The following is a 24,281-nucleotide window of genomic DNA, read 5'->3' on the forward strand; positions in this document are numbered from 1 at the left end:
TTGAAGGCGTCGTCAGCATTTTTGAAAACTAACTGTTAGGAGAGAAATGAAAGAAATGAAATTTAGAAAGAAAATCCACACTTACCTTTTCACCTCCATTGGACTCTTCATCTTCTTCATCATTTTCACTGGACCCACTCGGACCGGTGCTCACTTCCTTCCCTTTTCCCTTCCTTGCATGAACTGCGTCGGCCTCCGCTCGGCGCTCCTGCTCCTGATCCCACCAATTCTTCAGTTGGCAGATCCGATCGGCCTCCATATCACAAATCTGCAACTCACCTAGTTTCTTGATGTGATATGGAAGAGTGATAGAAGGAGATTAGCAGTGAAATCTGTGACATCACCCCCTCTTTTGGTTCGAGCTCCGAGAAGAACTTTTCGTTAATCTGACAAATTTTGTATGTCATCTTGAATTTCGATAATGTGTACTGGGGGAAGTCCTAAGCGCTTGTATTCCTGAATTTTATCTAGAGCATTTGCGAGATTCTTTTCAGGTTCCCAAGTATCATCTTCTCGACCAAACCCTGACCATCTTACAAGATATTGTGTTTTTCTTCTATAAATGCGATGTTGTAGGATTTTTCCAACTTCCCACTCATCTTCACCTTTTACTACAATTGGCTTAGGTGGTGGTCCTCTTTGTCCCACAATAGTTGGTTCATTGTAGGTGGCTAATTTGCTGGCATGAAAAACTGGATGGTAACTGCAGAATTTTGGAGGCAACTTCAGTTTGAAGGTAACTGGAGACAGTTTCTCCAGAATTTCAAATGGTCCTTCAAATCGTGGATTGAGTGCTCGTCCCTTGGTTTGATAATCCTTGAGGTTGAGTAACACTTTGTCACCAACTTTGAAAGGAACAGCTTGTACCCCTTTATCGTAGTACCACTTCATACACTCAGCAGCTAACTTGAGAGCAGCTTTCGCCTGCTCTTGTGCATCATGTCGTCTTTGCGCAATGTTATTAAGATCTTCATTATGTTGAAGGTCTTTCATAATTGTTGGTCCTGCTCTTGGATGATGACCATACTCTAAAAAGAAAGGACTCTCTTTAGTTCCTTCATGTGCTTGATTGTTATAGGCAAACTCTGCCATTCCTAACATCAATGCCCAATCATCTAGATTGTAATCGACATAGCACCGAAGGTATTGTTCCAGAACTTGGTTGACATGTTCAGTTTGACCATCTGTCTGTGGATGATATGCTGTTGACATTGTTGATTTAATTCCAAGTAGTTTACACCATTCCTGGAATAGTTCTGCAGCAAACTGGGTTCCACGATCAGAGATAATCTGTAGAGGTAGTCCATGCAGTGGGTAGACTCTGTCATAGAGTAATCGTGCAAGGTCTTCTGCTGTGAAGTTGCCAGTAATTGGGAAGAAGTGAGCACGTTTTATTAAACGGTCAACCACTACACAGATTGCATCAAATCCATATGATTCTGGTAATTGAGTTATAAGGTCAATGGAGATAATCTCCCAAGGTCTATTAGGAACCTCATTTGGTTGTAGCAGTCCAAAAGGCTGTTGTGGGCGATTTTTCATCCGCTGACACGTATCACAGCCTGTAACATAATTCTTGACAAAGATCGAGATTCCTGGCCACCAATAGTTTCTAGTAACCAATTCATATGTTTTCCACCTTCCTGGATGACCAGCTGATAATAAATCATGGTGAATATACACAACTCTTCGGCGAAGATGATCATCTGTGCTTTTAGGTATATAGACTTTCCCTCGATAGAGTAGTAATCCATTTTCATAGTTCCATTCCTCCAGAGATTTCTTGAATTCTCTTGGTCCTGACTTAAGAAGTGATTTATAATCCTTCGTAACTTCATCTGAAAGTAGTGCTGCTTTGACCTCTCTTAGGATTTGGTCATCATTGACAGGCGATTCATGAGTAGCCTCGATTGCCTGAATTGCAAAAAACTCAGGTTTGAGCAAGATTTGGTCTCTGTTATCGAGGTTTACCCCCTCCTCATGATCTGGCCTCCTGGACAGAGGGTCTTCAGCTTGCATTGTTTTTCCTGGTTTATGGTGAAGGGTGTAGTCAAAGCGAGTGAGATACAAAGCCCATCTAGCTTGTCTCTGAGTGAGTTTTTGGGCTGATTTGAAGTATGTCAAATTCTGGTGATCTGACCAAATCTCAACTTTAACTGGATGTCCTTCCAAGTAATGTCTGTATTCCTCCAAAGCTCTGATGATAGCAAGTAACTCTTTATCATAAATTTTGTAGTTTCGTTCATGTACATCAAGCGACTTGGAGTAAAATGCAACTGGATGCCAAAGGTTATCTTCTGGACTTAGTTGTGATAAGACGGCTCCCACAGCAAAGTCACTGGCATCTGTTGATAGTCGGAAAGGATTTACATCATCCGGTATTCGTAAAATAGGAGCTGAGGTAAAGGCCTTTTTCAGTGCCTCAAAAGCATTTTGCTGACTCTCGCTCCAGACCCATTGTTGTTCTTTCTTGGTGAGATTAGTGAGTGGTTTAGCAATCTTGGCAAAGTCTTTAATAAACCTGCAATAGAAATTTGCAAAGCCTAAGAAAGCTTGAATATGTTTGACCTTACTAGGTACTGGCCACTCAAGAACTCCTGCAACCTTCTTGGGATCCATTGCAACATGTCCCTTGGAAATGATCATGCCAAGATATTCAATAGTATCTTTCTCAAAGAAACATTTCTCAGCTTTCACATACAAATCATTGTCTTGAAGTCTTTTCAGCACTTCTTTAACAATTTTCCGATGCTCATTTTTGTCATTCCCAAAGATTAATATGTCATCCAAATACACCATAACTTGCCCATTGTGAATCAAGTCTCCTAATATTTCATTCATCATTGCTTGAAAAGTAGCTGGTGCATTTGAAAATCCAAAGTACATGACCGTTGCCTCAAATAACCCACGTTTTGTGGTGAAAGCAGTTTTCCACTCATCCCCTTCTCGAATTCGAACATTGTTATATCCCCACCAAAGATCAATCTTAGTGAAGATAGATGCAGAACTTAATGCATCAATCAAGTCAGATATTCTGGGAATAGGGTAACGGTTTTTAACCGTAACTGCATTGAGTGCACGATAGTCCATAACTGGACGAAGAGATCCATCATGTTTTTTAACAAAAAAGAAGGGTGCAGCTACAGGACTCTTTGATGGTCTAATGTAGCCTTTGCGAAGTTCTTCATCAATCCACTCATCCAAGGAGTTTTGCTCTTTTGGAGATAACAGATAAATTTTAGCTGGTTTGGGGAGTGTTGCACCTTCCACAAAATCAATTGGATGATCATAAACTTTACGTTCTGGCATCCGTTCTGATTTCTTCTTTGAGAAGACATTGCCATATTGATGCAACCACTCTGGCACATGGGACTTCCAAGTAATGGTGTCCTCATCTGTTTCACTAAGTTCTTCATCCATGTCCTTTTCATCAAACATGGTTGCAATGACTGCTGCTTGTTGTCGATCTTCTGGATCATCAATATCAATCCAGTTAATGTATGGATTTTCCATGTCCTCTTCTCCTAAATTGTCCAGTGAGGATTCCCATGGTAAATCTGGTTCGATTTCGAGCTCATCAGCTCCAGCTTTGATAATCTTTGTTTTATGGGCTCTAGTGGCACATGTATCTGGGCACCTGGTGAACTCCCATTCTCCTGCCTGCCAATCAATCTGTGGATTGTGCTTGTATAAGTATGAGTACCCAAGAATCATTTCCTTGTCCCCTAGATGGGTGACAAATAGATAATGTATTGTTTTATGGGTCCCAATCTCAATGTAGGCACGGACATACTCTATGATTTGTCCTGATTTATTGAAAGTTCCATCCGCATTCTTTACATCATACGGTGTTGCCAACTTATGTGTTACCAGGTTGTTAGTTTCAACAAACTTTTGGTCGATGAAATTTGTTGTGGCCCCAGAATCAACAAGAGCCTCAGTCTGTACTTTTTTTCCATATACCCAAAGTGTTACTGGAAGTCTAAAAGACGATTTCTTGTTGCGAGCAATATTTATATTACAAGATTCCAGTACTACTTTTTCTAAGTCTTGCTTAGAGCTGATAGTAGGTATACTATTCCCGCACCATAGATCACAGACATTATCCTCTACAGTGCATCAGGAAAATCCACGTTAGATCGCCGATTTGCCTTCAATTTTTGACCCGTCGATCGAGAAGGCCCCGACTGTACTTCATCGACTTGCACAGTTGTCCCCTTTACAGCAGACTGGGAATCGGGTATTTCTACGATTCTCGCAGAGTTGATGTTGACAGTTGCAGCTGGGGGAGCTGTACCATCATCATCATCATCCATCTCCTTCATAAATTCCAATAATCGCGCCTTGAAAGATTTCTTGGCCCCTGGCGCACCTTGTCCTACTTTGTTATTCTGCACAGATGAGGATGAAGTTGATGAAGAGCTTTTAGGAGCAGGTTTCTTGCTCTCATTTCCAGGTTTATCCCAACAATCATTAGTGTTGTGACTAGAAGCCTTGTTTTTTAAGCCTTTTGCAGCACAAATATTACAATGCTTCTTCTTTTTAACTTCCTGGGAGTTGGCTTCTTTTGATTTGCCTTTGCTCTTCTTTGCAGAATCAATCTCCATTGCATCTGAGTCAGATGTATTGCCATTGCATCTGAGTCAGATGTATTGCCATTGCCTTTATTGCCATTGCCAAAGATTACACTCTTAGCCTTTTCAGGATGCAAAGCCTTGTATGCTTTAAGCAAGAGATCAAGATACTCTTGCCAAGCTTTAGGTAGAGTACCATTCATTTCCTGAATAACCAAAGCATTTTTGAGCTCCTGAGGAATAACTTCCTTAAGTTTATCAATGAGAACAGAGTCCTCATATTCTGTAATACGAGCTAGAGTGCGGTACTGCTCAGAGTATTTGATGAAGTCCTTATTTGCCAAAGCTTTATTCAACCAAAGTTGTGTAAGCTCAAGCTTTGCCCCTTCTTTGTCATCACGCTTGCCATAGATATTTTTGAGTTCTTGGAGGAAACTCTCCCAAGACCCAAGGTCTTCTCCATGTCCAACCTTATCATAGTATTTTTTCATGTAGGTGGTGGCTGGAGATCTAAGGCGAAGCATTGCTGTTACAATCTTCTGATGGTCAGTTACAACTCCTGTTGCACTGTTGAATAGGGCAATCTGATTGATCCAGTCATCCAATTTGGATTTGCTGTCAGACCCAGAAAAGGTAGAAGGCTCTGGAACTTTAAGAGACTTGGAGCTAGGTCCAGCACCAGCATCAGCAGGAAATTTATCCAGCTGGGCTTTATATGTTGCAAGAAGGTTTCCTTGCAGGGTAGTCAACTGCTTTAGGCTTTCCACTTCCTTTTGCAAGGATTCTATAGTGTCAGCCATATCAAGAAGCACTCCATGATCATTCCTATAGGCATTGTAAATGTTGTTGAAGGAAGTATTCATGTGGGTAGTAGCTGCATTTATATGTATGTCTACATAGTTCTTTACAGTTGCTGAAGTTGCTTCATGGGCATTGTGCAGTAAAAGACCAAGTTGCTGTTGTTCTCTTTCTCCTTCATAGCCAAGGACTTCCAGGTCTACACCATTAGCAAGGTGTTGAGCCCAATTTTGAACATTTTCAATGTTGTTGAAATTGACAATGTATGGAATATAGTCAGACATTCCTAGTTTCTTGTTTATCAGTAAACAAGTAAGGAAAAGGATCAATTGTAATGATTTGCCAAATGAGAAGCCAAAGGTAAAGAGTTGTTATTTATGGTAAAGTTGGTTCTAGAGCCACAAATTCTTTACAGATCTCTAAGAGTCTATCTTCAAGGTTAACCAAAGATATTCCTCCAATTTTTTTAAGTGCTCCTTTCAACTCTCTCCACTGCTTGTTGGTCAGTTTATGACCTTTCTCCTCCAAGTTTTGGTACAAATCCTCAAACCTTTCATGAAAAGTGAATAGGTAGTCCCTTACTTCCTTTGGTACTCTAATAGTGAGTCCATCATACTCCCTCTCATCTTCCACCATAAGTTTCTGCATAAAAGGATCCAAGCGAATTTTGACAGCTTCTAGCAGAGGACTAAACTCCTTGATGCGCTTGAGGAGTTTAGTATGGCGGAAGTGGAGGTTGGTAGGAATGGAAGGGGGAGGAGTGTAAGGAGAATAGTGAGGAGATATGCGAGAGATGAGTGGTGAAGGTGGAGAGCTGATGCGATCCTGAAGACTCTGTTGCTGCTTCTCCATACCCATTCTAGCTAGAAGGCTAAGGACCATAGTGTCCTCTCTGCTTTCTTGTTGAAGGGCAAGACTCTCTGAGTGAGAGCGCTTGTTGACAGGTGGAGGGTAATGTGGAGCTTTGGAGACCTTTCTAGAGGCAACATGATTGAACATGCCCTTGACTTCATCTGAGATCACAATCTCCATGGTAGAGTAGTCTCCATGGTTGACAACTCTCATAGGAAACTTCATATTAGATTTAGGCATTTTCTAGGCAAGGCAAATGGCATAAGTACCAAGTCTCTTGACAGCAGACATAGTACAAGAAGAGTACAATACCCCTTTACAGCAGGTACAGTACAAGGAAAGGAAAGGAAAGGAAAGGAAAGGGGGTCCAAAAAGAGTGACCTGTTGAGGTGCACAAGTCTTGATGGTCTTGATGCAAGGGAGGGGTTCTCAACACAGGTTCCCAAAGCCTGTGCAGCAAATGATTTTTGAGAGCATGTTACACACTCTCAGTCTTCACCCAGTACTGGCTGCTGTCCTAACCCTAAGGCTCTAGCTGCCCTGAGACACCAGCACTGTTGCATAAAGCAGTGAAGCCCCTTACACCTGGGGATCAGCAAGTAGGTTAGCTCTGTGGTCCTCAGTGGACCACCCTCATGCATTGCCCAAGCAACCTTCAGACTAAGATGCATAGCATCCAGACTACAAGGCTACAATAGGGATACAACTGAGGTGCTTCCCAAGAAGACAACTGTCCTTTTCAGTAACAGAGTCTTAAAATCCCCCAGAACCCAAGCAAGCCAACAGACAAGGCACCTGCAACAAAGCCACACCTGTTGCTCTTTGACAGCAACAACAGGCAAAGAAGCAAGACTTAACAAACTATCACAAATCTGCAACTCACCTAGTTTCTTGATGTGATATAGAAGAGTGATAGAAGGAGATTAGCAGTGAAGCTAAGATAAACACATGGCACAGATAAGATAAATGTTAGATAGGGATAAGATAGTGAAATCTGTGACACTCCACCTGTTCCCACTCTTCCTCCAACGCCTTTCCTTTCTCATCCTGATCGTCATCGTGCGCATTCAGCACTCGCTTCCATTCCCATAACTCTTTCTCTAACTCCTGGTTATGCCTCATCACTTCCTCTTCTTCCTCATCCATCTTCTTTCCCCACTCCTTCCTCAAAACTCTGGCTGGACGCCGCGAACTGAAGTCTTCTTCATCAAAAGTTTTCAGAACGCGAGACGGTTTTGGCTTGTTGAAAGCCTCACGCAAGAAGGAGGGTTTGGGGATGGGAACAGCGATGTTGGCGGGGGGTTGGGAAATGTCGGACATGATGATCTTGAGGAAATAGGAATGGGAGGTTAAGGAAGATTGGACTTTGAAATTTTCATGGTACACCTTATATCACTTTTTCATGTTTGTCTCACTTTGGCCTATCAGCTATCACTCGATCATTTTACCTTACGATTTTACGCCTCTTCAGGCTCCATTGATTTCCGAACTACTTACGATTTATTTTATTTCTCAGTTTCCGTCTTGGAAAGGTTCTTGAGGGCAAGAACCTTAAGAGGGGGATACTGTTACATCCATGCCGGACCAATCTGGACCAACTGGTCACAATCACTTTCATTCTATTCTTACTGACTCCACTTACCTTAATCTCCATACTACCCATTAAAGCCTAGGCTATCGGCATGGGAGTCGGCAGTCCGAATGCAGATCCAACTATTGGATCCGTCTCGGACCTTGTACATTCTATCCTATATAAGATGTACGACTTAGTAGTTACATTCTTTAGAATTAAACTTGACTCTGGTTTCCCAGTGACCTGGTCTAAGGCAGTTCGACTCAGGGAGCCGTTGTCCAATAACTTCAGCTACTGCCAAGACTCCGTCATTCTCTTCAACCTCCTTCACTATCCTCGTCGCTCTCCGAGACACTCCGATCAACTCCGATTCTTTCCTCTCTTCACCTTAGATCATTCCTCTTTTAGTATATCCTTCAGTACATATCTTATATCTTATCTTATCATTTCTCCCTTCGGTTCTGAGTCATTCTGCACGTCCTTAACAATTACAAAGAAGAAAACAAAATTTTCTACTGGCATGATCCTGCTATCGTAGGTGGGAATCAGACACAGACACAGATGAATGAGGGAGATGCCGGACCTGGACTGTCAACTCAAGCCCAGAGCAAGTTAAGACGAATGTTGGGTGCCCTTCCTTTCGATATAGATGCTAGAAAGGAGGAAGAATATGAGGTGCAACATACCCATGGAGGCAAAGTGATCAAGATGGGTCGACCCATCTACGAAAAATGGCGAGATACCTTTGGTCCTGAGGTGGAGGTGGAGGCCATAGTTTCTGATGAAGAACAAACTGACATGTATTTGCCCTTTGCCTCTCAACTGGAGTGGGCGATTGCACAGTGGGCTATCAAAGAAGAGATAGGCCAAGGGGCTTTCAACCGATTACTGAAAATACCAGGGGTGAGTTTCCATAGCTTCCTTCCTTATGTCCTTTGTCTTGTTGTGTATTATCTATTCAGGTGGTACAGAAACTTGGACTCTCATTCAAAGACTCACAACAACTCAACAAGAGGGTAGACAGCATACCAGCAAGGGGGGGGAATGGAAGACTCAACAGTTCACCTTCACAGATAAGACCGACGAGTGCATGACCCTCCGGTATAGAGATTCTCTCGATGCAGTTAGAGCGCTGTGGGGTGATCCGAGCTTGGCCGAACACCTGGTGTACAAACCGCAGCAGTTATTCAGCGATGCCGAGAAGACGGATCACAGATATTCCGAGATGTGGACCGGGAAATGGAAATGCAGGATACATACAAAAGCAACACTACAATAGCCCCTGTGATTTTGGCAACCGATAAGACCCAATTAATGCAGTTCAGCAGAAGCCACTCCACTTACCCTGTCTATCTTACACTTGGGAATATTCCCAGACACATGCGACAAAGTCCATCACAACAAGCTTGTATTCTGATCGCATATCTCTCAGTCAAAAAGATAGGCAAGGACGGTCTTTCAAAGAAGGAGCATAGCGTGCGATACACCAGACTCTTTCACCAGTCCATGAGGTTTCTACTGCGCCCTCTAGCTGCAGTCTCGCAATCCAGTGTGGAAATGACTGGAGGTGATGGGAAAGTGTGTCATGTACACCCATTAGTATGTTGCTATGTAGCGGATTACCCAGAACAGTGCTTAGTGTCTTGTTCAAAGTATGGGACATGTCCCAAATGCCAATGTAGCGCAGAGCATTTACAGGATATGGATAGGAAGCCAATGCGAACCCATGAATGGACAGTCAATGTCATGGACTCTGCAAAGGCAGGCACCACCAAAAGGGCTGCTTATTTGAAAGCCTGCATGGAAAAAGAGGTGTCTGGAAGTACTTATCAACCATTCTGGTATGACTTCTACAATATGGATTTTCATCTCGCCCTCACACCCGATGTTTTACACCAATTGTATCAGAGTGTATTTAAACACCTTGTGCTATGGTGTCAAAGCGTCATGATGGAGGACAAGCTTGACCATCACTTGTGATGTCCACCAGCTGCTATGGGAGTACGACACTTCCATAAAGGATGGTCAGTGCTCTCTCAAATCAGTGGAACGGAGTGTTAACACATGGCACATATACTATTAGCCTGTTTAGTGGGTTTGAACATGCCCCTCCATGCCATTAAGGCAAGTCGAGCCATCCTCGACTTCATATACCTCACTCAATACTCAACCCATACCTCAGAGTCATTGTGTAAAATGAAGGATTGTCTCGAAACCTGGGAACATAAACGGCAGGCTTTTATTGAGGCTGGTGTAAGGGACCACTTCAATATCCCCAAGTTCCACTCTCTACTTCATTACACGGAGATGATACGCCTTTTCAGTGCGACAGACAATTACAATACGGAGATGTTCGAACGGTTACACATCGACTTTGCAAAAAAGGGATGGAGAGCTTCCAATAAAAGAGACGAGTTCCCGCAGATGGTGACGTGGCTCAACAGGCAAGAAAAGGTCACTGCCTTCAACTGTTATATACAGCATCGTGAGCAAGGCAAGATCGAGGAGCATGCCAACCCACCACCAATGGATGAGAACCCTTCCATACCAACACCATGTAGCCTGCTTGAAAAGAGACATATTTTTCTAACTAAACACCCATCTGCTGTGAACAAGGGGTGTTCAGTTCACTAAAGCTGTACATGACGTTGTTTTATAGCTGTAAGGTCTCCTAACCCCCCCCCCCCCCCCCCCAAAAAAAAGGAAGGTTGTTCCCATCACATGCTTCAACCCAACCCGGCCCACTCGGTATTTCATATATTTTGCCAGCTTATCAATGGTGCCAGTCCACCAAACACTGCCATTCATCATTGCTCTACATGTACCAGTATAGCTTAGTTGCAATTCAATACCTTCAATAACTGGTAAGTGTTATATATATAGGCATCACAATTATATTACAAACCAGCACACAGTTCTGTGCAGCGAGGGCAGCCCATGTGACATCCTCATGAACCATATATGGCAAGTATGTATGACATCTTCAGTAATTACACCCTTAAGACACCCAAAACCATCAATTTTGGTCTGAAAGCACAAAGCACACAGCTAAAGCTTAGTTTGAAGCTTACTGCTGACATTTTAGAGGCAGTATATGCTGCTGCATTTTATAACTTTAAGGGCCCAAAACCCCCCCCCCCCCCCCCCCCCAAGGTTGTGTCCTGGGCTGACCCATTGCACACCTCTTGTATGTACCTCTAAATTTACATGAATCAACTCGAAAAAGTACCTTCTAAACATGGGAGTGTACAATCTCACATGCTCAAATCCCCTTGAGCCATTAAACACTGATATGAGATGTCAGGTACTCCTTGTCTGAGTTGAAATCCTCTGCCATAACGACTAACGCAGGCAGAGAAGAGGTAGCACACACAGCGTCGCCCGGGATGAGCCCGGTGGAACAGTGACTAAGCACCGGACATGGCTCTGTTTGTGCCGTCATACTTAACAAGTTAACAAGTTAATGCTAAACAAGTTTTAACTTTGAACGTATCTAATTTTCACTGGGGCTCAGGTTTGGCCCTAGTCCAGAACGCGTCTTTTCATGTGCCCTTCACATGCACCCAAAAAAGTTCCTAGGCCTACACTAAACTGAGATAAAGCTAGACACATAAAACTGAGATAGAGCAAGAGTAATCTTAAATGTCTTTCACACTTGCTCTACATTCCTTCTCCCTCTCCTGAGCAGATGCAAGGAACCTATCTTATCCACTTGAATAGTTGGCTGTTGATGATGTGCTAGGGACACTTCCAAGACACTTCAAATACATGGAAATTGACTTGTGACTATACACATAAGCATAACTAAGGCCTCAAGCTTGGGGTGGAATAGAATAGCTCATAGTGGTTCTTTGCGGTGAAGAATGCTGTCGTCGCGCAAGTTATCAGGCTGAATCAGAAACATATACAAGAGACGGGCTCACATTGATCCAAACCGAAACAGAAGGAGGAGACGTTGTCGGAGAAGAAACCACCCCATCTCGTTCCTCTGACATATAAGTATCTGCACTCTGTTGAGAAGCTGCTGCTGCAGCCAGCAAATGGGAATAGTCCTGACCCGCAGCTCCGCTACCGCCGTTGTTGTGGCCATTGGCGGGTGGAGTTGCCTCGGGATAAAAAGGATAAAATAATGTCGCGGGAACTTCGACCATTTTATCTCCACCGTGACCGCTGATAGTCGCTGTTATCCCTTTCACTGGTCGTTGATACACAGCTGTCGTTGGACCACTAGTCGGATTTCCGTTACCCACATTACTATAGGTCGGCGATGAAGCAACGGTCGAAGCATGTTGCTGGGGGCTCTTTGATGAGAGACTAAGAGTAGGTGAGCGCACAGAAACAGAGTCTTCCTCCCATTCAGGTTCCGAAAGCAATACCGGATGTGTTGCAGGACCAATTTGTTGGAGGCTGACTTCCATGACACGCTCAGCCAATCGAGCTATGAGAGGATGACCGCCATTCACATCTTTGCGTTCCCATCGCCATCTGAAACGAGGAAGCATGTCTAGGGCAAGCCAGACGTCTTCGATAGCGGTGTGGTGAGACAAGCAATTACATTTGGACATGCGACCATACAAGATAACCATGGCGGCAATGTGCAAGGGAATAGGCGAAGTGAAGAAGGCGATATCTGGGAATCGGATGAGTTGACTATGGACAATGATGATGTTGTGGGAGGCAATAATGGCTGCGGAAGAGAGATGAACAGAATTTTTCTTTATAGCGATAGTAGAAAAGACGCACCATCAACCAAAGCCTTACTGCGTTGGTCATACGAAAGCTCCCGCAAGCTGAACAACGCACGCAACAGCAGAATTCGGGCAATTCCTAGCTTGAGCAACGTCAAACCCTCATCCTCGGTGATCTCTTCGACCAACTTTGTCCTCCGTTCCAGCGGCCAATCATCAGTACCACCAAAATAGTTCTTATACCGTTCCGGGAGGTTTCGCCTAAACTCTTGCATACTCTTGATGATCCTGGTCGCATTGCGCATGATAGTATCGCCGCTCTGTCTCGACGGAGAGTACAAGGAGTTAATGATATCGGCCTGGATCTCTGCGATCGGGAATGAGAGCTCAAAGTGTTCCGAAAACTCGGCTGGATGCTTCAAACGAGAGGGGGGAGGAGTGTTGGCGTCAGAAGGAGCAATCGCCAAGGGACGACCGAGGAGGATGGAGGTGCCACGATCATGAACCAACACGATACCCCACAGTCGTATCCGTAGCTGAGATTCTTCCTCAGTGAAGACACGCTTTTCGCCGCCAGGTATGTTGTGAACTTGAGGAGTTGGATCATGATGGAGTCCAAGCTCAATGGAAAGCCGAACGAGACTTCCGACTAAACGCCAAAGAGTACGGCCTTGCCGCTGAGAAAGCGTCAGGGCCAGAAGTCTAAAAGTATACAGAACCATCCTCACCTCAGTGTATAGATACCAGTGCAAGAGGATAAGAGTTTGCAAACTCGAAATGGTGACTTTGAGTTCAGGCTTAACGGCCAGAGCCATCTCGAAGAAGTCTTCATGCTGTGGCCAATCGGCAGGCATGAGCTTCCTCGTCATGGAAGGGCCTTGAGCGTCATCCTTGGAAGTGTTATCGTCCACGCTGGATGATCGATAATTGAGTTCGCTCAGGGTGCCCAATGCAAGAACGAGATAGACACTGCAAATGAAACCAGGATCATGGGAACCGACCTTTTCTGCGTATAAATCGTCGAGAGCGGATTCAAATTCGTTTCTCATAAAGACAGGGCGGTGGCGATTGAGACGTTTGAAGTAGACGTCTGTGATATGGCAAACCATGCTCCGATCCTTGGGAAGCCAGACTTCGACGGATTGAGAGGTTCCAAGAGAACCATTGAGGGAGATAGGCGGACGAGGATTGGATGAACGGCGGAGAGAGACGGTGCGCCACTTGACACTGTCACGGGGAGAAGAACTTTCATGGAAAGCACGATCACGTCCGGAGCTGAGGCCATTGGAGCCGACAGCAAGATCCTCCTTGTCGGAGTGGGTAGCATTGAGCTGGGATGGGTTGAGGTCGTTGACGATGGCAGGAGAAACGCCGAAGCTCTTGGCTAGGGCCTGAGTGCTGGACATGTCGTTCGCCTTTGGATCTTGACCAACAACCTCAGGGGGTGGAACTGTGGCACGAGTAGGAGATTCGGAGGACGGTGGCGGCGGGGGCGGGGGCGGGGGTGGGGGCGGAGGATGAGAAAGAGGGGGACCATAAGGGGTGCCAGGAGGTGGTGGTGGAAAGGGTGGATGAAGGTGAGGATTGTAAGCAGGATGGCCTGGAATGGGATAGGGATATCCAGGCGGATGAATGATGGGATAGCCAGGCAATATTCCTGGCGGGTAGATGGGTGGAGGGGGAGCTGGATCTGACCTGAAAGGACGAGAGGGATCCGCCTCGTACTGAAGGACTGCGTCGATGGTGATTGCGTTGATGTCAATGCCCTCATGGGCCAAGATTTCTTCAATACGGTCGAGGGAGAAGTTGGGGATGTGGCGCTTGAGCAAAACATCACACTGAGCGATCAAACTCTCCAGACGCTCGGTATGGCCTCTGGGAGTGAGCGTCTGGCGGTGTCTGTCCTCCTGGTTGCAGGGCGTTCCAGCGGTAACACAGGCGGTGCAGCGAGGATGTTTCGAATCGCACTAGGAGAGAACGTCAGCGATGGAAATTGCCGAAAGCTGGGTGACTTTGCCTTGATTTTTTTCCCTCTGCACCTTGCACACGCCTCGTGCGATCTACGAAGTCGTCGTGGCTCAGATGGCCCACTGTCTTCGTCTCCGTTTTTTCGTCGACGTTTCACAGGCCGTGCTGTAGCTGGGGGACTGTCGCCAGTCGGTTGATCTGAGGGAATCGATGAATCCATCTGTAAGACTGTTTGAAGAGATGAGTTTCGTCCAGAATCGTGCTGCACACACGACGTACAACTGAGCAAATTGCCCTTTGGCGCTGGGCTCGGCGATGAGGACGGCTCTTGAGCAACGCTGGCCAGGGGCCTGGGTCTCGGTTTTGCTTTGTCATCAGTCAGTTTTCACCCACAAACCGTCATTGGCAGCCCAAGTAGCGTTCCTATGACCCCTCCTCTTCCACTCACCTTAAACCATGCCAATTCCTCCGTATATACTCTCGACACCGTTCACTACGATGACCATGCTCCCTTAATAACCCCTCAGACCCCTTCCTACGGTGTCGTAGTTCCCCGATCTCCAACTCGTCCATCCTCACGCAAGCTTGTCTTCAATGCCACTCTCAAGATGCTCTGCATATTTCTTGGAAGCTCGCTTCTTCTCGGAGGTATTCTATGGGCTGCTTTGCCAACCTTGGAAGAGTCAGTGCTTTTCTTCACCCAACCCACCTTCTCTCACCCATCCATCCCTCAGAGAGGATCGCCCACTTTTGCGTATACCAAGGTCCTTTGATCAACTTCAGCAGCTCAACCTCCTTCTCAAGAAGTACCGTGACATCTATCCCTACCGAATCGTCATATCTTACATTGTCACTTACCTATTGTGAGTCCACTTCCTTATTACACGTATTCGCCCTCAACTCTCTTCCAGTCTTCAAGCCTTTTCCCTTCCCGGATCTATGTATCTCTCCATCTTGGGCGGTGCTGTCTGGGGTATAGCAAGGGCTTTACCATTAGCATGCTGTTGTGTAGCAACCGGCGCCACCCTATGCTACCTACTCTCCGCAGCTCTCGGACCAGCTCTTCTCACTTTTCCAAGGTGGAAAGCACGATTAGACAAGTGGGCTCTCAAGATTCAAGACAACAAGGAAAACATGATGTCTTTCCTCATTGTCCTACGCATTGCTCCTCTACCACCCCACTGGATGGTGAATATCATTGCTCCTCACGTCGGCATCGGCATCATTCCCTTTTGGATCAGCACTGCTTTGGGTATACTAGGTGTCACCGTCATTCATACCACTATCGGTAGCGGTTTGGACGAAATGACGAGCGCCGACGACTTCCACCTCCTAAGTTGGAAAAACTTCTTGGGCCTCAGTGCAATAGTCGTAGGTGTCTTGATACCCGTTGGTTTGCGGTATTACTTCAGGCGAGAAGTAGCGGACGTGGGCACTGTTGAAGCGGATGAAGAACTTGGGGAAGCCGTATCGGGTATCTCGGACGCGGACCCGGAAGTAGAAGACCGAATCTTGGCTGTCGGCCCCAGAGCGGCGAACAAGATCAAAGCAGCGAGCGTTCCGACTACGAATACCACTTACTACGAGGAGAATGATGATGACGATGACGAGGATATCATACTGGAAGCAGGTCCAGCACTTCAACCTGATACTGCGAAAGACCACGATGATTGATTAGCGTAACGACCGTGTAATGCATGTACATAGACGACGACCTTATTTATTACACCGCCGATTTGTGTATGTACTTTCTAGGAAGTTCATTTTGGTGTCAGTGATGGACTGACAGCGAGATCGAGAAGCATTCTCGTTCAAAAAAGTGCACTATCGTTGGAATAAAGTTGGAGATTTTCTACTTCGGCCTTTGACCGCTTACATAGGATTGTAAACAAAAGACAACAATCGCCTGGTAGTCGACCGACTCCCACCAGCCAATTCGTCTCTTCCAGCGACGACCTCCCAGCGCTGCTCACTGCTCCCCTACGACGTCGCGGCCGCGACAGACGTCGTCCCACTCGTCATTCTCTGAATGTCCGATTCTATTTCCCCTTACTCCTCCATTTCCAATAACTTTCCATCGACCATGCTTCCCCCCCATCATATCCCAGTACCCCAGCAGCACCAGTCTCTTCATCTTCAGCAGCAGCAGCAGCAACAACAACAACAACAACAACAACAACAGGGTCAACAGTCCGACCCCCATCATCTCGGGATGCCCCCTTTTACGGAGCAGAGAAATTGGCTTCAGCAGCAACAACAATTAATGCAGATGCGAAATCAGTCGCAGAATGGGCCCGACATGCCAAACAATTCGGTTTCTCAACAGGTATCTAATTTCATCTCGTTCAACTCCTCTTCCTCCTTCGTGCTCGGGTTAACCGAGTAATGAATTCACCAAACTCCGACCATCCCCCACTCGTCTATCTCTGTTATTACGTGTGTCTACGAACTCCAACGAGCTCATCTTTATTCTTCAGATGGTCGACTTGATGCGAAACCAAAACATGAATCGCCTACAGTCCCAACAACAAAGTTTTGGTTTCATGGGAAACCAAGGTCTCAATCACAATCAGCCCCCGTTTCTTGACCAACAGAGTCAATCCAGTCCTCAGAACCGCATGTCACCTCTCGGCTTTCCCAATAACATGGGTGGTCCTGGCGGCATGCCACCAGGTCAAAATCCGGCCAATTTCAATATCAACCGCAATATGATGCTGGCTCTGCAGAGGGACCAGAACAACTCTCGACAGTTGGAACTCATGAATCTCGCGCAAAATCAACAGAACCAGAATGGTCCGATCAATTTTGGCAATCGATTGGGGCCGACAGGTCTACCTCACCAGGCAGGTGGTTTCAATGGAGGTGGGCCGCCTGGCATAAGTCAATCTGGAGGTCCTCCGCAAAACGATCTGTTTCTCGCAGCTGGTGGTCCCGATGCCATGCGTCGTCCTTCTCCTCATCCTCATCCCCAGAATCAGCCCTCCCAACCCTCAAATCAGCCAGGCGGTGGACCTCCTGGTACGGGTGGCTATTCCAATGCACAACAATCTCAGATGGCCGCACACATGAACGGAAAGCGTCTCATTACTCTGCATGATCTTCAAGAGAGGCAGAACGCGATGAGAAACGCCTTAACCCAGGTTGAATATCACATAAGGAGTCTTACCGCTGCACGTCCGCAAATGTCAGACCAGCTCTTCACTAACAAGATTAGAGCGTTTCAAGCTGACCTCAATCAGAAGAGGGATGGTTTGGCGAGGATCACACAGCTCATTAATCAGATGACGAGCCAGGGCACCACGCATATGTGAGTTCGCATTGACAATTTAGCGAAGAATTTCCTGCTCAACTTCCGATGTTAGGACACTACCCATCAACCAACCTTCCGGTGGCCCAGCGGTCTCGGGAGGACAACCATGGTTGCAGCAACCGATGCAGACCAACCAGCCGCAGTCTTTCGGTACCCCTGGTATGCCAGGCGGTCCGAGCAATCAGTCGCCTCAGTCCCAGCCGAACGGACAACCCAGTCCTTCGCAAGTCCATGCACAAGCTATGATGAACGGTGCTAATCCTATGGGCGTGGTCCGACCACCAGGTCAATCACCCCACAATCCCAATGCGAATCCCTTCCCTAACACATCTTCCCCTTCCAACTTACCGTTTACTTCCAACAACGCACAGGGCACGCAGCCTGGTATGCCTAATCCTGGCGTGAACCCCAACCATATGGGAAATGGCATGTTAGGACCCTCAGCAGCGGCCTTGCAGCAACCATTACTAGCTCTATCTAAAGAACGGTTTGCCTCTAGCTACAAGAGTTTCTGTGCTTCCAAACAAATCACACATAACTCGCGTTTGCTGTCGATAGAGAACTTGAATATCGATCTACATTCCCTCCATACGGAAGTCATGAAGGAGGGTGGCTTGGGACCAGTGAGTATTTCTGAACGCTTTCTGAACTTGCGTTTTCTAACATTGTGGTGTCTTTAGGTTCAACAAAAGGACCTTTGGGCAGTTATTGCCGGTCGAATGGGCTGTGTTCAATTTCCAGGTACTGCCACTGAGCCGCCAAAATCCGGACCAGCCGCTGCAAACCATCTCGCTCATATTTACAAAGAGTACTTGGCCGAATTCGACCGGATGTATATGGCCTCCTTACAAGATCAGAGACGGAAAGCTCTCTTGTTTCAACAAATGAGCCAAAATCCTCTGTTCAGCAAAGGCATGAACCAACAACAAATGGAAATGCTCGTCGGTTGGGCAGAAGTACCAGCAACGGAGCTGAAAGCTAAAGGAATGCCAGACGAAATGATTCGAATGGTGGACAGCGCTCGACCGGTACTGCAGCTCATGAGTCGGGATCAGAACTTGTTCAAATCCATGACACAGTGGATGGCCAATCGGCACCATCAGATCACTCTCGGACAAGCCAACGGTGGTGCAAAACCGGGCGGCGGATCGTTAATGGGCCCCGATGTTGGAATACCTGGTCAGTCCGGTATGCCTCCACAACAGCGTTCAATGGGTGGCATTGTTCCTGGCCATTTTGCTAGCGGCAACAACAATATGTATCCGATTAAAGCTGACTTGCAATCTTTTCCGCCCGGATCGGCTCAGAGTGCGAAGATGCAAGCTGCTTTGGCAGAAATTCACGCCATGAAGCAAGAGTATTTGACGAAAGGTGTGCGCAATTTTTTGTGTTTGTGTCATCTTGTTGATTATCCTTTCTTGTCCTTTCAGCTTCCAGCCTGGCACCTGTTGATATCTCGAACGAGCAACGCCTTGAATATAACAATCTACTTGAGCAAGCTCACCGTACCGCTCAAGATATGGAGAGGAAACTACCTTTCTTCCACGTCGTGATCTCGAAGCAACAGGATACTAACACAAGGAAGTTGCTCACTTTGGTAGGAACCTTTAAATTGCTCTATTCGACTGTGCAGAACACTGATACTTTCGCGATAGATTATGAATATCCAGCAGCAAAGGATAATGATTGGATATAGCACACCCCGGTTTATCATATCCCTTAACGACTTGCGGGCTGCACAAACCGTTCTTCACAATGCCAGCGAGTACGTGTCAAATGCTTGGAAACCTCCTGGAGGCGCTCCTGGCGGAAGTGTTGCCCCTCCCGGTGGTGCTCCTGGTATACCTATGGCCCGCCCCCCGACTCAGCCGCCAATGAATCAACCTCCCGTTCCCCAACACCCTTCCCCTCCGCAAGTTCCACCACCTCAACAACCTAGCCCTCAACTCAACCCCGTCGCCCGCCCTCCCGTCAACCTACAACCTCCTCCCCTCGGCAACAAGAAAAAAGGGAACCAGACGACTCCTAAGCTCGGCGCTGCTTCCCCGCCCAATGCTGGCATGGCAGCAACAGCTACTAGTGCTATCAATACTCCCACACCCCCTGCTAACCCTTCTACACCCGCCGCGAACGCACCCACTCCTACACACGCCAGTTCACCCCAAACCCCCAAATCTCCGAGGAGTAAAGCATCCGTGAAACCACCGAGAACGACCACCAACACCAAGCGACGACCGTCTAACACGCCCAATACAAAACCGACCGTCACACCGACCGCCACACCTGTCACTGAGCCAGCGCAGATACCCAGCGCGAACGGTTTAAAACGACCTCGAGAGGAGGATGAAGGCCCCTCAGCGAACGTGCAGTCCACCTCTTTATCTTCCGCTCCTGTAGGGTCAAGCTCGCAAACGAGTGTTGCCAACGAACCTTCACCGCCGAAGAAATTGAAGTCGGATTGGGACGGACCGCCGAGCGAAGCGCTCATAAAGAAGGAGGAGACGGTTGAAAGTATCAAGACTACGGAAGATGCCAACGCCTTCCTAGAACAGATGATCATACAGATGTCGAATGCTGAAGACGGGGGTCCCAATTCGTTATCTCTAGATATATCCGCAACTATTGACATGATTCTGAAGGGATGCAGCACGGTGCCGGATGACGGAAATGGGATGTCGTCGCTTCTCGGGAGTGACCTTGGAGCTAGTAACGGTGGTGTGTCATCACCAATCAAGGACGAATTTGTGGAATTCTTCGACTTTTCGTCCTATGCTGCACATGAAGATGATGATGCGGGATCCAAGGCCAATACCCCAGATCTCATTCCCTCGTCGTCGACTAACCCAAGTCCCGAATCTGAAGCAGACCCTGCACATTCTACTGCAATCCTGAGCGAAGTTAAATCCGAAGAGTTTTCAGATCCTTTAAGACTTGGTACGCTGAAGGAGATCGATGGAGGAGAGTCTGCGTATTACCAATCGAACGAGTGGAAATGGGACCTGCCGATGAACACTCTGGAGCAGCCGTGGCATATCTTCAATTCATAGTATTAGGGAATGATATCTTTGTGTATTTTGCTTTCACTTTTTTTTCCGTCGTCATCTCTGTTAACATTATATATATAGCTCGTACCCATATCTATCACTAATAGGCTGTAACCGTCTCCCCTCCTATCTTACTTCTGATCTTTTCTCTGGAGCTACTATTCTGTTTCACTGTCCCTTGTTGATTCCTACTACTACCGGTCTCTTTGTTACTCCACTGGTCTCTATTCCTCTTTACCTGCTCTGTGTATTGCTACTATGTTGTTACGCGCTATCGATGATTTATTGCTTAACTTCGGAGCAATATATGTGACTGTCACAGTCTGGTGGGATTGTTGTGTGTGGCTGTGCGAATAAGTCTTTCACATGTCTTAGTCCCAACCCAACACTCCTCCAAAGTCGGCCCTAGGCCACGCAGAACAAGATGCTCTCCTATGTCTTTACAACCGGTATATCCTCTTTTCAACATCCTTCCTTCGCTTTTCTCTGACAGTTTCTCCAGCATCGAGTTATTTTCACCTTCCTGTGGACGAAGAGGAGGATAAAGATATCCTTTCTTGGGAGCGGAAATACATTACTTGGACGGCAGAACCTTCACCAGCCTCTTCTACGTCACCTTCGACACTACCTGTCTTTACGATAAGGCCAGAATCTGAATTAGACGCCGACTCTGACATAAACGAGACGGTGCACGAAGTTCTTTCCAATGATGATCTGTATTTGATCCTGGGTGTTTCGAGGACCATTTCTCTCGATAAAATAACCCTCCGGAAAGCTTATCTTTCCAGGAGTCGGGCATGTCATCCTGAGTACGCCGATTCACCTTCACAAGCTTCTTTCAGGACTGATATCAGGTGTGTCAGCAAATTCCCCATCAATAATACCTCGGCAACATTGGCCTTTCAGAAGGTGGCCATAGCATACAATGTTCTCAGTAACCCCTCCTCAAAACGTATGTACGATAGCCGTTCTCCTTCGTCTAATTACGACGTCTTCGCCGTGCGGCCCAGCGGTTTTGCAGATGAAACCTTTCGAGGGGTAGTCATCAGCGCGTTCAATGATTTTTTAGATGGAGACATGGAGGTTATCAAGACATTCCTGAGTATGTGAATTTCTGCTCCTAGTCAAACAATACTTTGATACCGCAAATCCTCTCGTGCCTTTCAGGAGCTGTCAGTGACATAAATCCCTCATTGTGTCTTGGAGAAGATGGAATAAATTCCGTATTATTAGCTCTTCAAAGTATCCGTGAGCGAGCTCTGTGTGAGTTGGGAATTTCTCACTCTCGTCCCCTTTTATCACATTCTGAAATGCGTAGCATGTCGAACGTGCCTCTTAGCCCTCCATAGCCAATTTCATCGACTCCTCGAAACGAAACATGAACTACAACAGCTCTCTTATTTCGATCTTTTCGGTCGCTCCAGGCTAACCGTCCAACTCACCCGAATCACTCTCAGTATTCCTATCGTGGTCGAGACCGCCCTTTTGGAACAAAAAGCCTTGTATGGAACAGGCCCTCCTGACGCTAGTGAAAGTGTGGCATTATTGCCTCGGCACGTCACAGGACTTATTAGAACCATCGACGTTGGACTACAAAGGCTCGAGCGCATCCTCAAATAGCCGCCAGCTAACGCTTCTGCCACATCCTCCGCTTGTGTGTATCATTCGTTCATACCCATTAGACCATTATCATCTTCCGCTTTATGTTTCTGAATTACTTTGCTGTATCCTTAGGTATTTATCATTATTAGATATATTCTACTTGTAGAGGTTCTCTTGATCCTCAGTACGTTCGAGCATTAGGAACTTCGGCATCTCCCTTTTATGTAGGCCATTGCACAATGTGTTGTCCCTTGGTTTGTGCGGAAAGAGAGTACATGTCTGCTAGACAGTGATACCGCCGCCAGGAGTGGGGGTCAAAGGCCCTTCACTCATTAACAACGCAGGGGGGTGGCGAGGTAATTCATCCACACCCAACAAAGGGGCTCCAGAACCAGGAGGTTCAGGATTCTGTGTACCCTCTGGTGTTGAGAATGCCGGATCAGGACCAACCTCAAGTGGTGTAATGTCTCCTTCTGACCCTATTTCCAAGGGCAAATGAAGATTGATACCAGACGGCCGGGATTCGATCACTTTGACGATATCCCGGAAGTCATCTTCCCCTGTCCATGAACCAGCAATTTCCGCAACATCATCAAACGAGCGAGCCTTCACAACAGCCTCCCTGACACGTTTTTCTTCGGCCTTGCTACTGGTCGTGAAGCCTCCCTTGAATTGAGACACACAGAATTTCGTGAGCGACCAATGATTGTCGATATATCTTGACTAGGGAACCATGGTCAGAACGAGGTGGTTGCCCTACACGAAGGGACTTACGAGGCGAAGGTAGGCTGGTATGAGAGTTTGATGTATATCGGTGAGAGGCGTCATGGAGAATGCAGAAGGGTTCAACTCTGCAGCTCTTGCTATCATCACGGAATGAGCACCTGTTCGAAACGAAGGCCTAAGTCACCAATGCGATAAAGTGAAGGTGGATATATACCCGTCATCTCAAGCACCCGTTTGGCGTCGGAAGCACCCAGACAGTCACCGTTTTCCAACACAGCTATTCCCTTTCCCATGCCCTCCACAAAGTCCACTATCTCTTTCAACCTTTCAATCACAGCTGGGTCCTTCTCCCTCATATTCCGCGTACGGCAGTGTACTGTCAAGGCACTGATACCAGTGTTCACAATCCTTCCAACGAGCTTCAAAGTGTCCTCCTGCGAGGGCAACAACCGTATCTTCGCTGATACAGTGATCTCAGGTGGCATAGCTTCTCGAAGCGCCGTCAGAATCGAACATAATAGCTCCGGATTCGTGAGCAGAGCGGCTCCCATTCCTGCGTGTGTTGAAAAGGGTTTTGGGCAACCACAATTGAGATCTATCCCGGATATATCCTGCATTACGGATTTGGCTGCTTGAACAGCGAGATCGGGATCGGCAGACCCAAGCTGATATATGAGATATGGTTTCTCGATCGGATGTGTTGTCCATATAGCTCGAGATTTTCCGTTGTAGGAAACGACGCCAGTGACAGCTGAACAAGACTGTCAGGTTTGCACTGAAAGGAAAACGGTATGCTCACGATTGACGACCCTCACTGCATGTAAAATAGCTTTATCGACTGTCTCTGGACCCCATACGAGCGTTGCCCCATGTTTTAACGCAAATAAACGAGTTGGAACTGGTTCGGAATGTCAACTGTTGAGACCTAAATCCGAAATGCATTATTCACATACGAGCACCAGAACGAACCATTGGAGCTAGAACGACACCATTCCGGAAGCTCTCCGAGGTGAGGTGATCCAACTTTATTCTTTTAGAGCTACGTGATGGCGAAGGGAACATGGAAGAGGAATGGACGCGACGAGGCATAATAATACGGGGATAAAATGATGAAGGACGTCGAAGGAAAGCACAAAAATGCATTAC

The 24,281-nt window shown here is 46.6% G+C and overlaps 7 protein-coding genes across 7 annotated transcripts; 3 read left to right on the forward strand and 4 right to left on the reverse strand.

The window, feature by feature from the left end:
* Nucleotides 1–4,109: 4,109 nt before the first annotated feature.
* E1B28_011370 (uncharacterized protein) lies at nt 4,110–5,656 on the reverse strand (the record flags this gene model as incomplete). The annotated part of the gene is made up of 2 exons (XM_043156399.1): nt 4,110–4,612; nt 4,690–5,656. The coding sequence occupies 2 exons, from the start codon at nt 5,654–5,656 to the stop codon at nt 4,110–4,112; spliced, it is 1,470 nt and encodes a 489-aa protein (XP_043006185.1).
* Nucleotides 5,657–5,747: 91 nt separating this feature from the next.
* Nucleotides 5,748–6,464, reverse strand: E1B28_011371 (uncharacterized protein; the record flags this gene model as incomplete). The annotated part of the gene is made up of 1 exon (XM_043156400.1): nt 5,748–6,464. One exon carries the CDS (start codon nt 6,462–6,464, stop codon nt 5,748–5,750), a length of 717 nt encoding a protein of 238 aa, XP_043006186.1.
* Nucleotides 6,465–11,518: 5,054 nt separating this feature from the next.
* E1B28_011372 (uncharacterized protein) lies at nt 11,519–14,856 on the reverse strand (the record flags this gene model as incomplete). The annotated part of the gene is made up of 6 exons (XM_043156401.1): nt 11,519–11,663; nt 11,721–12,484; nt 12,541–13,162; nt 13,214–14,452; nt 14,503–14,819; nt 14,847–14,856. 6 exons carry the CDS (start codon nt 14,854–14,856, stop codon nt 11,610–11,612), a joined length of 3,006 nt encoding a protein of 1,001 aa, XP_043006187.1. The 3' UTR covers nt 11,519–11,609.
* E1B28_011373 (uncharacterized protein) lies at nt 14,836–16,227 on the forward strand. The gene is made up of 3 exons (XM_043156402.1): nt 14,836–15,135; nt 15,188–15,316; nt 15,365–16,227. The coding sequence occupies exons 1-3, from the start codon at nt 14,879–14,881 to the stop codon at nt 16,125–16,127; spliced, it is 1,149 nt and encodes a 382-aa protein (XP_043006188.1). The 5' UTR covers nt 14,836–14,878; the 3' UTR covers nt 16,128–16,227.
* Nucleotides 16,228–16,536: 309 nt separating this feature from the next.
* E1B28_011374 (uncharacterized protein) lies at nt 16,537–20,810 on the forward strand (the record flags this gene model as incomplete). Its single annotated transcript, XM_043156403.1, has 6 exons — nt 16,537–16,779; nt 16,931–17,760; nt 17,816–18,386; nt 18,444–19,134; nt 19,194–19,360; nt 19,419–20,810. The coding sequence occupies 6 exons, from the start codon at nt 16,537–16,539 to the stop codon at nt 20,808–20,810; spliced, it is 3,894 nt and encodes a 1,297-aa protein (XP_043006189.1).
* Nucleotides 20,811–21,231: 421 nt separating this feature from the next.
* On the forward strand, nt 21,232–22,427 carry E1B28_011375 (uncharacterized protein; the record flags this gene model as incomplete). Its single annotated transcript, XM_043156404.1, has 5 exons — nt 21,232–21,256; nt 21,310–21,616; nt 21,671–21,909; nt 21,975–22,070; nt 22,126–22,427. 5 exons carry the CDS (start codon nt 21,232–21,234, stop codon nt 22,425–22,427), a joined length of 969 nt encoding a protein of 322 aa, XP_043006190.1.
* Nucleotides 22,428–22,691: 264 nt separating this feature from the next.
* On the reverse strand, nt 22,692–24,273 carry E1B28_011376 (uncharacterized protein; the record flags this gene model as incomplete). Its single annotated transcript, XM_043156405.1, has 5 exons — nt 24,089–24,273; nt 23,935–24,033; nt 23,350–23,886; nt 23,184–23,293; nt 22,692–23,132 (listed from the first exon to the last, which is right to left on the reverse strand). Exons 1-5 carry the CDS (start codon nt 24,222–24,224, stop codon nt 22,692–22,694), a joined length of 1,323 nt encoding a protein of 440 aa, XP_043006191.1. The 5' UTR covers nt 24,225–24,273.
* Between the last annotated feature and the right edge of the window lie 8 nt (nt 24,274–24,281).

The sequence above is a fragment of the Marasmius oreades genome, chromosome 7 (genome assembly GCF_018924745.1).
Source record: "Marasmius oreades isolate 03SP1 chromosome 7, whole genome shotgun sequence".
Lineage (NCBI taxonomy): Eukaryota > Fungi > Basidiomycota > Agaricomycetes > Agaricales > Marasmiaceae > Marasmius > Marasmius oreades.

What these genes read in the sequence shown, in the direction of transcription:
- E1B28_011373 (XM_043156402.1), top strand. Translation starts at nt 14,879, where the DNA reads ATGACCCCTCCTCTTCCACTCACCTTAAACCATGCCAATTCCTCCGTA. An exon ending in GCTTTGCCAACCTTGGAAGA is followed by an intron (nt 15,136 to 15,187) that starts GTCAGTGCTTTT and finishes TCCATCCCTCAG; the next exon opens with AGAGGATCGCCCACTTTTGC. An exon ending in TACATTGTCACTTACCTATT is followed by an intron (nt 15,317 to 15,364) that starts GTGAGTCCACTT and finishes ACTCTCTTCCAG; the next exon opens with TCTTCAAGCCTTTTCCCTTC.